The sequence below is a fragment of the Panthera uncia genome, unplaced genomic scaffold (assembly GCF_023721935.1).
Source record: "Panthera uncia isolate 11264 unplaced genomic scaffold, Puncia_PCG_1.0 HiC_scaffold_293, whole genome shotgun sequence".
Lineage (NCBI taxonomy): Eukaryota > Metazoa > Chordata > Mammalia > Carnivora > Felidae > Panthera > Panthera uncia.
This window is the reverse complement of record NW_026059422.1, coordinates 1-13,047: the sequence shown is the minus strand read 5'-3', so window position 1 is coordinate 13,047 and position 13,047 is coordinate 1. Positions and strand designations below refer to the sequence as shown.

At 35.7% G+C, this 13,047-nt stretch overlaps 1 protein-coding gene across 1 annotated transcript in view; it reads left to right on the top strand.

Moving 5' to 3' along the window:
• LOC125917913 (son of sevenless homolog 1) overlaps positions 1-12,389 on the top strand; it is a 57,652-nt gene extending 45,263 nt beyond the window's left edge. Inside the window, exons 10-16 of the mRNA XM_049623990.1 lie at positions 723-804; positions 1,645-1,767; positions 2,066-2,169; positions 3,350-3,572; positions 4,679-4,798; positions 10,174-10,336; positions 10,843-12,389. Coding sequence (XP_049479947.1) covers positions 723-804; positions 1,645-1,767; positions 2,066-2,169; positions 3,350-3,572; positions 4,679-4,798; positions 10,174-10,336; positions 10,843-11,019 — 992 coding nt within the window. The 3' untranslated portion in view covers positions 11,020-12,389. The remainder of the gene's footprint in view (positions 1-722; positions 805-1,644; positions 1,768-2,065; positions 2,170-3,349; positions 3,573-4,678; positions 4,799-10,173; positions 10,337-10,842) is intronic.
• The last annotated feature ends 658 nt before the right edge of the window (positions 12,390-13,047 follow it).

Sequence of the window (13,047 nt, the reverse complement as noted above, 5' to 3'; positions counted from 1 at the left end):
TGGAAGGGGCTGGAGACCCCTGCTCGTATGATGAAACTCTTATTGTGACTACTTGAAATAAAAGGGATTAAGTTGTGAATAGAACCAAATCCACATTCTCACACATTTAAGAGTTTTAATAACTTACAGGTATGTGTAAGCTTCTTTTAGCAGCTTTAATTAAAACCTCTAGCAAATCATTTAGAAAGCGTATTTAGCTTAATCTAGAACATTGTAGTATCCAGTTTCTAGTCGTATGCTCTGTTAATGTGATTGAAAGAAATCTAGATAACTGATCCTAGGTAAACAGTCTGGATGTCAGAAGAAGTACCGGGCTATTGCTGTGGCCTTTCTCTTTCTCTTTGTCTTTCTCAAGAGAAAGAAGCCAACCAGAGATGCTCTAAGATCCAGGTAGCAGGTGGGGAGCTTGTGCTGCGTGCTCTTTTTGCCTTTCTTCCTTTTGCATTCCTGCAGCCGATGAGGAGTTTCAGTTCAGCTAGTCACAGTGTACAGAAGTCAAGAAATAAGCTGTTACAGAATCCTAGTATCAATGGTTTTGCCACTAATTTAGGAAGTGCTCAAGCTAGCAGTTTGTTATAAAGTCCAAAGCATTCTATGTGGTCAAAACATTTTGGGAATTTCAAAACTGACTGTTTTTCATCTCTCTTGAAAATGTTTTAATAATAGCTTTAATCATTCTGAATCAAAGATTTTAATAAGATATTTTTCCTTTTTCTTCTTAGATCCCAATTTTGTTCGGACATTTCTTACAACATACAGATCCTTTTGTAAACCTCAAGAACTACTGAGTCTTATAATAGAAAGGTCTGTTAATGTAAAATGTGTAAATTCTTTTTTTTTTTTTAAAGAGAGTGAGCTAAGATCCTACATGTCTCTCAGAAATAAATTGTATGAGCTTTAAATTGTAGTTCGTGAGTACTTTTTTAAGAAATAAAATCTCTTAGATGACCATTTATTTTATAATAATCTTGTGGTTTTCATTTATTAAAGTATAAAAATAAGCATTCTTTTTTATATGGTAACTATGAAATTGCATATTTATGGAATTAGTCAAGTTAAAGAACTATATAAAAATGTATATTTTAGACTCTGGATTTTGGACTTTTATATAGTTTTATTATATAAAGAACTATATAAAAAATGTATATTTTAGACTTCTAAATTTTGATGATTTAGATGTTCTAAACAGAATTTTTCAAATATACCACATGTTGAATACAATGGAGCTTGTCAGTGAACAAATACATTATATAATCGAGAAGTGTTTCAGCCACTCAGAGAGCAGTCTACTTTTTAAGGATTACCCTTAAGGGTAAAGTTTTATGTTAGGTGATTGAGTGATTACACAGCCAAAAATAAACATCAGTCCCATAACTTTATAATCACATCTATTTTTAGACTTTGCATGTATTCTTTATTCTTAACTATGTTTCTAGGTTTGTTTTTATTGTCAAGTATTAATTTCTTTTTTAGAAATTAAGATCAGTAGAAGTCTTACTTATTTTCACCGATGTGTGTGTATGTCTTTAGTAATTTTTTACAGCGCTCTCTTGATTGTGCTGACTGGTGAAAAGGTTTGAGGTTTTCTATTTGAATAACTTGATATTATTAGTATTTTCATTAGTTTGTTCTCTTTTATGTTAGGTTTGAAATTCCAGAGCCTGAGCCAACAGAAGCTGATCGCATAGCTATAGAGAATGGAGATCAACCCTTGAGTGCAGAACTAAAAAGGTTTAGGAAAGAATACATACAGCCTGTACAACTGCGGTAAGCAGTAATTAAATAACTGAAGGCATTAAGTCTGTACTGAAGTTTTGTTCCAGAGTTGACATAAATAAGGATCTTTCCCAAGCAAGGAGAAGGTAACAAGTAAAATGAGTGAAGTAGAAAGCAATTATCAGAAATTATTGTATAAGTCTTAATTAACATAGAATTTTGAAAGTAGTCAGCCACTTATAAAATTATTTGGTAAGAATTACTGTTTTAATTTATGTGATTCATTGTGATAAACATTTATGCCTGAGTTCCCATGTAATTCAGTTATTCTTCTTTGTTAATGCCATAGAGTATTAAATGTATGTCGGCATTGGGTAGAGCACCATTTCTATGATTTTGAAAGAGACGCAGATCTTTTGCAGCGAATGGAAGAGTTTATTGGAACAGTAAGAGGTATGGTTTTTTTAAGTGCCTGGTTTCATATGTAATAAAAGTACCTTTTGGTGACTCTCAGTTGATGTCATTGTTCAGTGTTGTTAAGAGTTGTTTATAAGTGGCAACATAACCATTTGAAAAAGTTAAAAATTTTCACCAAACAACATTTTGACCTACAAATTGCTCAATAATCACCCTGCTGGCCCAATGTATTTGCATTTAGTAAATCCACTTACTGATCATTTTGGAATTGGACAGAAAAAGTCTCAATTCATTCTGTCTTTCCACTTATCTGAAGGTCTGTGTCCCAGAAGACAATTAGGAAGCGGTGTGCCATTGTAACACCACTGATGGAAACTGACGAGGCCCCAGTTAGGTGAACAGTTAGGAAACTGACTACACCCAGTTAGGTGTATCAGAGAGGCAGCAGAGCAGACTGAACCGAGAGCCAAGAAGCGAGAGTTCTCTTCTGAACACTGCCACTCACCAGATACAGGACTTTGGGCCAAGCCACTTTGATTCTTTAGACTTGGGTTTCCTCATCAGTAACATAAGGAGTAAGGCTTGATGTTTCCAAAGTCTCCCCTCTAGTTTTAAGGATTCTGTGATCGTATAGGTCTAAGAATGACCTAGACAAACTTGTTTCTAATTGCCCTTGTGCACTCTAAAGGAGAATCAGAAAGTAAAGAGTTAAATAATAGTACTTTCATGCATAATACAAAACAAAGCCACATCAAAAACTCGCACTAAAATGAAGGCATGGATCCTCTGGTACTGTTTGGTTTATAAAATGCAACATTAATAAGATTAATAGTGACTATGAATTGTCTGTACTTCTAAATCTCATGTGTGTAAGATCTATCTTATGGAGAATTATAATATTTTGAACTGACGTTCAGAAGAGTAAAGGTGAAAAATGTCTATGAATAAATTACTTTCTAATTTTATTTAGAAGGGATGTAGAGGAATATATATCAGACTATTAACCGCAGTTACCCATGTGAAGAAGAATGAGATTAGGATAGGGAACAGGGAATGGTAAAGAGGAACTTCCATTTTTTTTTTTATTTTGATCATTTGAACCTTGTAATAGCAAATATATATTCAACTATCACTTGTATGATTTTAAAATATTTTAAAAGAATAAAATATTGAGTAAAAAGTATTTAAATGTTATTTAAAATGTAATGTATTTCAGGTAAAGCAATGAAAAAATGGGTTGAATCCATCACTAAAATAATCCAAAGGAAAAAAATTGCAAGAGACAATGGACCAGGTCATAATATTACATTTCAGAGTTCACCTCCCACAGTTGAGTGGCATATAAGCAGGCCTGGGCACATAGAGACTTTTGACCTGCTCACCTTACACCCAATAGAAATTGCTCGACAACTCACTTTACTTGAATCAGATCTATATCGGTATGTAATTTGACATTCAAGCTGAAAAATCATTTCCAAGGAGTTGATTTTTTAAATGAAATACTGTTTTCTGCCTTATAGGAATGTTATAAGACCTAAGTGAGCTAGTATATGAAGGGGAGTAGTAATAAAGCCTGATGTATAGAAGGCCACCTCTTCTCTCACTCCTACCTGGTAAAGCTGAGTGCAGCGTGTGTCTTTACCAGTTGCTGGCTGGGTATGCTTGGGCAACTTTAAACTTCGTGTGAAACTTTTATCCCTTTGTCCCTTAGCTTCCTCAAGGTTAAAATGGAGCTAATAACGGTACCTATTCTCGGGGCTGTTGTGAGATTGAAAACAGTCAATATATAACATACAGTGCTTAGCCCAGCACAGAGTAAGGGCTCAGTAAGTTAGCTACTGCCCTTGTAGTTGTAAACTTAAGTCCTGGCCCGTCACAGCCTTTTTTAGTTTTTCTACATTGATGTAACTACTGTCTCAAAAAGTGTCCATTTTTGCTTGTTTGTTTGTTTTAAATGGGGACTAGTAAGGATTGCAAACTTTTGAAATAACTAAATGAAAAAAAAAGGAACTAAATTTATAGATCTCCTCCCACCCCAAAGATCATCACTATTCCCAAAAACCAATATTAGAATCTATTTTATTTCCCTTTATTTACCAAAAGGTGGTAGGGTTTCCCTCCCTCCTTTAGAAGAAAAAAAAGATTTCTGAATTACAGTGATTACTATATCCTCATTGAACTGATTATTATAACAGGTATCATTATTTAAAAGAACAATCCCCGATTACATTGTCACCCTAATTTGTTAAATAATCTTTGTTAAGTGCTAGGAAAGATATGAAAAAATCTCAATGTTGCCCAAAGCAAAATGCTACTATAAAGCAATAATAAAAGTACACAAATATATGCATAAAAATATTTTTTTAATCTATAGAAAAATATACATAATTATAATTAGTTGTGATATGTTGTTTTCATAAACCTTTCTATTGGTGTAAAAACAAAAGGTTTATATGGGAGTTTAGTTTTATTTATCTCATTTACTTAGTAAAACAGTATGCTACAGGGAAAAGGATCATGGAGAATTATGTCTTGATGATTTCAGAGCTGTACAGCCATCAGAATTAGTTGGAAGCGTGTGGACAAAAGAAGACAAAGAAATTAATTCTCCTAATCTCCTAAAAATGATCCGGCACACCACTAACCTCACTCTGTGGTTTGAGAAGTAAGTGTTACTGACACTCTCGCATTTCGGAGCAGTCAGCTATTATGATTTTAAATGCAATTCTATTTTTATATGTCTTGCGTCCTTTTTTTGTTCTCTGTCCCTCCTTTCTTTTGCACTGAGTGAATACTTTCCTAATGTAGCATTTTTATTTCATTAATGATTTTTTTCATTATATCTTTTGGGGGGTTTTTTAGTGAATGCTTTAAGGTTTACCATAGACAGCTTATTAGAATCCACTTCAGATTTCTACTAGCTTAATCCCAGTGATAGAAATGTTCCTCCTGTATAGCTCTGTTCCCTGTCTTCCTTTTTCCTGGCACTGTTGTCATACATATTACATATAATTAATGATGCAAATCTAACAATACATGTAGCGATTATTGCTTTCCCCTTTGTTATTTTCTTAGCCCATTACAGCTTTGCTCTTCCCCACCTCCTTTGTCTGGTTATTGGCAATTTATTCTATATGTATATCTTATAGGCCCAACAATACGTTACATTCACATTATTTTATACAGTTGCTTTTTAAATCAGTTAAGAGAAGCAATGAGAAAAAAACGGGCATTTATCCTGTCTCCTATAATCACATAATTACTTTTACCACCGCTCTTTGTTTTCGTGGACTGGTGTTAGCATCTGGGGTTCTTTGCTTTCAGCCTGAAGAACTTCCATTACTATCTCTCGTACGGTGGGTGTGCTAGCAACAAATTCTCTCCGTTTCTGTTCACCTGGGAAAGTCTTTATTTTGCCTTCGTTTTTGAACAACAGCTCTATCTCCAAGTTAATTAATTTTTTCTTCTGGCGGTTCAAAAATTGAGCCCCTTTAGTAAATTTATTTTAAACTGTCGTATTTTTCAGTTTGAGTTGCCAGTTGTTATTGCTGTGTCTTTTATGATACTTTCTTCTGCACATTGTCATTATATCTTTCTTTACTTTTTAAATCATGCCTTCTTTCCTTTAGTTCTGTGAACACATTCATAATGGCTACTGTGAAATCATTTTCTGTTAAATCTGACATCTGGTCCCTCTCCCAGGCAATGCTTGTTCCCTGCTTTTACTCCCCCGGTGAACGGATCATACAATAGTCCCCCCTTATCCACAGAGGACCCTCAGTGGATGCCTGAAACCACAGATAGTACCAAACCCCTTATACTGTTTTTTAATTGTTCATTACTAACAATAACAGAACAGTTATGACAGTATACTGTAATAAAGGTATGTGAATGTGGTCTCTCTCTCAAAATATCTTACTGCACTGTACTCACCCTTCTTGTGATGATGTGAGATGACACAATGCCTACATGATGAGATGAAGTGAGGTGAACGCTTTAGGCACCGTGACATTAGCGGTATGCTACTAAATCACCTTACGACACCTCAAAAGGAAGCTATCTGTGGTACCATAGTTGGCTGCTAGGTAACTGAAACTGGGGAAAACAAAACAGCAGATGAGGGGACACTACTGTACTTTCTTGTTTCTTTGCATGCCTGGTAATTCTTTGTTGGACACTTGCTGTTGTAGCAACTTGTGGGTCCTGCCCCTCCGACTCCCCACCGCCCAGAGCTTGTTCCTTTAGTGACTAGCTGGATTCTTCTCGACAAGCCTATCCTCCAGCTCCCTCCACACTTAGATGTTTAGCTGAGGAGTTCCTCTTCTGAGAGGTACTGTTTTGGGTATGTCCACGGTCACTCCAAGAAGGCAGCAGGAGAGGTAGTGCTTTCTTTCACTCCTGTCCTGACCACATCCAGCTGTTAAACTCTGCTAATTGCCAGCTGGTTGCTCTATTGTTTTCAGCAATTTCCCTAGTGGTATAAATTGCTCTGCAAACTAATCCAATCAAATTGTGACTCCTTTTAAGGAGTGGTTTCTTAGGTTTCTGATATTTGTTCTGACCCTTGGAAGGCTCGTCCCAGCTCTTATTCCCTGGTTCTCTCCTGCAGACTAGTCAACCAACAATTGTTAGATCCAAGAATCTTACCATTGCCCTGCACCACAACCTTCACTGTTTGTGTGTGTGTGTGTGTGTGTGTGTGTGTGTGTGTGTGTGTGTGTGTGTTTTGAGAGAGAGAGCACACGCATGCGTGCGCACAAGTGGGGTAGGGGCAGAGAGAAAGAGACAGAGAGAGACACTCAAAGGATCTGGAGCAGGCTCCGTGCTGAGAGAAGTAAGCCCCCTGTGGCTCAAACTCATCAACCATTGAGATCACGACCTGCGCCAAAGTCAGACGCTCAATGGACTGAGCCACCCAGGCACCCCCTTCACTGTTCTTGAGAGCACCTTTAGGTTTAAACTTCTCCAACGGTTTGTTGCAAATGACAAGAGAGTAGGAGCTGTTTGAGCCTGCACTCTTGTGCTGGTGGCAAATTTCCCCGAAACATTCCTGCTCTAGGAGCTGAGTGCCTGGTTGCAGGTGGTGTGCGAGGTCCTCTTTACTCACCTCTCCTGGCATGGAACCACTGCCTCGGGAACCAGGGAGAGGCTGTCTTCCCAGCATTCTCAGTGTGCCACTTGCAGGTGAGAGCCTGTGTTCCATGCAGGAGTTTGGCAGAAGGGAGTCCCCACTTCCCAGCTACACTCGCCAGAGATTTAGCCTCAGCCCCCGCCAGCTGGGGACTGGAAATGCTGAAGTCCTGTTCCTCCAGAGAAGAAAGCCCTCCAGCTGGGAGCCGGGTGGACAGGGAGGCCTGCATTCTCAGCTGCAGCTGTCTGGAGTAGACTCTTCCCTCCACTGCCTGGGGTCCTCTGGGAGCAAGGAGGGAGCGGGCTTGGTTCAAAAGCCGTAAACTCTTGCCTCTCTTACTGAATTTTTGTAGTTTTCCCAAATAGATGTTTCTTTATTTGCCATTTGCTCTTAGAGCCATTTCCAGAGACTTTAAATGTTGGGGAAGATGATATTAATCATGATTATGTTTTTCTTCATATATTTACTCTTCACTGGTTTCACTGAGGAGTGGGTAAGCAGACCTGCTTATACGGTCATGTCAGCAATCTAGAATCTCAATGCAGTTTTATAGTTGGGGCCACAGATTGGCATTATATATGTCAGCCATATTTTTTTTAGTAAAAACACTATGACTAGTTGACTAATATTTTATAAGGGTGATATGAGGTTCCTATTGGAATTATCAGAACAAGAGGCCAGTGACATAGGGAATGACTAGAACCTATGCTACAATGTGGATAAAGACTTAAAAGCAATTCCTAAAGAGAAATAAGCATTCCAAGTCACTTATGTTATTATTTCCTAGCCTGTAAACAGTAAAACTTTACCATTTGCCCTCTAAGTGTTGCTTCCTGATTTCTTCATTATCAAATTAAATAATTCCACTTAAATATGCAGAAGACCTTTTCCATCATAATAATTAAAATTTGTGTCTGTAAAGGAGAAACATAACTGATAAAATAGACCATTTTTATTTCTGTCCTGTTTTTTAATAGATGACTGAAAAGGCCATTTCCTGCACTTTTTCCTTTTTCTTTAAATTACTGTAAGAACATTTAACATGAGAGGTACCCTTTTAACAGATTTTTTCCACTGTGCAATACAGAATTTTAGTTATATAAATTATTAATTTGTAGGCATAATGTTGTATAGCAGATCTCTAGGATTTATTCATCTTGCATAACTGAACTTTTATACATGCTAATTGGTAACTCCCTATTTTCCCCTCTCCCTGACTCCTGGCAATCACCATTCTATGCTTCTATAATTGTGACTATTTTAGATACCTCATATGTGTAGAATCATGCAGTATTCATCCTTCTGTGACTGGCTTATTTCGCTCAGAATAATGTCTTCAGTGTTCATCAGTGTTGTCACATATTGCAGGCTTTTCTTCTTTTTTAAAGCTGAGTAATACTCCATTGTGTGTATGTACCACATTTTCTTTATCCATTCATCCATAGATGGGCATTTGGGTTGTTTCCACATCTTGGCTATTATGAACAAACACTGCAACGAACATGGAGTGCTAATATCTCCTTGAGACCCTGCTTTTGAATAAATAACCAAAAGTGGGATTGGTGGATCAATCATACAATAGCTCTACTTTTAATCTTTGAGGAACCTCCATACAGTTTTCCATAGTGGCTGTATCATTTGCATTCCCCCCACCAGCAGTACACAGGGGTTCCAACTTCTGCCTTTTCAGTGTGAGAGATTCTTGTCCGTTTGCTACGGTGGCTCTTAGCCATGGACGTATATTAGAATTGGAGTCACCTATGGATAAATCACCCCAGACTTACCTGGTTGTTACAGAAACTCCACAGGTGGTGACAATTTGTATACCTAGGTAATGTCAACTGAAGTAGTCAAATACAAGATGTAAATATATTCTACTTGTATTATACCCTTTTAAATGTCCAGCTAACTAGTTAGCCAGTATATGATGTATTTGTAGAGATCTAGCTAATGCTTTAAACATGTAAGCATGTTATGTTTAATTTGATAGCAAATTTGATTTTATGTTTATTTTGATAGTTCTGCGACAGTTTTTTTCTTAGTGTCAGGTTATCCTCATCAGAGAATAATGTAATTTTCACCTTTACAATTTTAAAAATGTTTAATATTGATTTATATTTATTTTCTCTTTTGTGTATTGTTTTTCTTAGATTATACATTATTTTATATTACATTATTAAAAACCAAGTTTAAAATGCCTTTTTCTTTACTGGTGATTAGTAAATTTAAGATTCTCTCTAATATTAGAGAGTAAATGCTCACTGAGGAATTTTCTCTTTTTGAACCGAGTATGCTTTCTTTTAGCTATTTATTGGTATATTAGCTGTATACCTTCCAAAGATTCTTGGTATTTAAATGTAAAGTGCCTTTGATTTTTTTTCTCTTTCTTAGTAATTAAAAAAATTTTATTCTTAATTATGGTAAAATACTTTCATTGACTTTTTAACATCACAATGTTTTTCTGAAGAGCCGTTCCTAGAAATGTAGCTAATTATTTCAAAGAAAGAAAACATGATCACCAAAATCTTGAAATTAGGTGAAGAATAGGAGACACAGAATTCTTGAGTTCCAGAATAAATTCCCCTAGGACACACCCACATCCCGAAGACCAGCAGACAGTCAACAAGATGTTAGTCTCACCAGTTAATTCTAATACAGCAGGAAAATGATTGACTGGTGGCTGTGTCCGTGTGAAAACCAGTGAAGAGCACCTTGCCTGACTGGAGCACCGCCTGGCGATCCAGTCTCCTGCTCTTTACCTGTCGTTCTGAATATAGATCCTCTGGGGTTACTTGATAACCGCACCCCCCCACACACACACATTATTTTATTTACTAAATTCCTTAAAGCATATCTTTGTTGGGGAAATTATAGATTATTTAATTCATTTTTTTGTCTTTGATTCCCAGATGTATTGTAGAAACTGAAAACTTAGAAGAAAGAGTAGCTGTGGTGAGTCGAATAATTGAGATTCTACAAGTCTTTCAAGAGCTGAACAATTTCAATGGTGTCCTTGAGGTTGTCAGTGCTATGAACTCATCTCCTGTTTACAGACTAGACCACACATTTGAGGTAGGTTCGTCTAGTCATTTTGTAAATGAAGAATCAGGATTTTAAGAATCATGGTCTTTAATTGTTAAGTGCCTCATCTGTGTTTTCAGTGACAGTTTAAAACCTGGAATTGTCTCAATTCCACTATATTTGTATTTGTATTGAACTGGTTGCACTTTTAAAATTAGGAATTCTCGTTAAAATGCTTTCATGGGCCCTAGCCTAGGTGACAAGAAGAAAAACCTTTCAGCACTTAATTTATGTATAACATAAAATCAGATACTCTCGTAATTGTATAAGGAATGGCAAGATAAGCTAGATTTCACTCACACACCACACTCTTGCAATTTGTTCTGGGGTCCATGAAGATAGTGTCTTGATGTGGTTATTCTTAGAATCAAACTGATACCGTTGTGTTTGGGCTTTATTCTTAGCCTGGCATTTTGGGGCAAAACCTATGCTTCCTTTTATAAACTCACACTCCCTGAATTTTTTTTTTTTTTTTTTTTTTTTTTTTTTTTTTGTAGCAAATACCAAGTCGCCAAAAGAAAATTTTAGAAGAAGCTCATGAGTTAAGCGAAGATCACTATAAGAAATATTTGGCAAAACTCAGGTCTATTAATCCACCGTGTGTGCCTTTCTTTGGTAAGCATTTCTTGAATTTTTTTGTGTTTCTGGATAAAACAAGATACTTATTTCATTAAATGACTGAATATACATATGTGTAATATAGCAGCAGAAAATGCTTATTTAATAAATACCTAGCACCTGAGTCACCTTAGAATTTTACTCTCTTTATTAGGACTTTTTAAGATCACACCCAACATATACATTCCATTTTTTATTTCCATCTGGGGCAGCTGTTTGATATCATTTAATACTTCTTTGTGCTTTATATTCATAGAAATCTTTTTTTGTTGAATTTTGATAAACCATACATTCTACAGAAGAAGTTTGGCCTTGGTCATTTATATTTATAATCATGTTTCTTGTAAACAGTTTCACATAGCTAAAAATCATACTGCATGCATTCTTGAACCCACACCTTCTATACATCAAAATTTTACCTGCCATTTTTTCTTTCCCTTCTCACCAGAGGAAGGAAGTGCCCTTTCCTTCCTTTTAAAGCTGAAACATGTACCATCCAAATCTTCACCCTTCATACAGGTTCTTCTATCTTATTTCATCATTTATTTCCTATATTTCACATCTTCAGTATCTCTTTCACAACTGGTTTCTTTTTTTTTTCTGTTTGTATATATGCTCTGATGATTCTTCCTCTGAATGCTTACAAATATCATGCCTATTACACATATTATGGTGTAGGTTTTTTAGTAAGTAGTATATTTCCTTCTAGCCATTTTCTCATCTATAGCTATATATTTTCCATATAGCTTTAAGTTATACTGTCCTGATATTTTTTCAATTAACATCATACAGTTATCACAAAAGCCTGTTTTTGTTCGAGCTTTTATAACCACTTTTGTATTTATTTCTCATCTTTTTGCCATGCACATTGTATATAGTCATAAGTATATGACATGTACACATTATTATTTACTTTAACTTACCATATCTTAAACTTATTGTTGTGTTTTATCAGTCTTCATAATATCATTTAAAATGGCTACATAATAGTCTCTAAAGTTGGTATGACAGTTTATTTTATTACTCTATGATTAGATACATAGTTTCTAGCTTTTTTGTTTTCCTAAATGTTGTGATCAATATCATCATATTTATACCTTTTATCTATATTTGAGAATACTTCCTTGAGCTAGATAACCAATCTATCTAGATACTTTATATCTAGCTGGGAATTTCTTGAGCTAGATATTTTACCAATCTGCTTTTTTATTTTTATTCTTTGATATACCATATTTTAAAATTCTGTAATCTGCCCATCTTCCCCATTATGATTGCTCTTGTTTCTGGCCTTAGAAAGCTCTTCCAGTCTAACAATTTAATATTTCAATCATATTTTCTTCTAGCTTAATAATGTGACTTCTAAAAATCATATTTAAGTCTATTTAATCAAAGTCTCTTTTAGATATCATATGAAATCTTCAAATTTATTTCTCCACTAAATTGTTTGTTGACCTAAGTATACTGAATAATTTTCTTTACCCCATTAACATATGGTACCTCCTTTAATAAATATTTTTTCCCATTAACTTATTCTATTAGTTCCCCAGTTTTAATGACTGGCACTTTACAATCTGTGATTCTCAACCAGGGGTAATTTTTGCCCCCCCCCCCCCCCCCCAAGGGAACCCTTAGCAATGTCCAGAGACATTCATTATTATTCTAATTGGGAGGTGCTAGAGGCTTCTATGGGATAGAGGGCAGGAATGTTGCTAACATCCTACAGTGCACTGGACAGCCCCCTGACGACAAAAGAATTATCCAGTCCAAAAGGTCAATAATGCCAAGGCGGAGAAACCTTGCTTTATAGTGTTTTCATATATGATAAAGTTGGTTCGTCAATACTGCTTCAGTATTTTCTTTACCAGTTTTGTCTCTTTATTTTTCCAAATGCACTTTATAATGGGAGAGGGTGTAATTCCCCAAAATACAGTTGGAACAGCCTATCAATTAATTAGGAAAGAACACTGATGATAGATACTTTTGGTTGTGAATGATCTTCATTTTTTAATAGTCAATTACTCTTAATTCTAAAAAAAATTTTTTAATGTTTACTTATCTTTGAGAGAGGGAGAGACAGTGCGAGC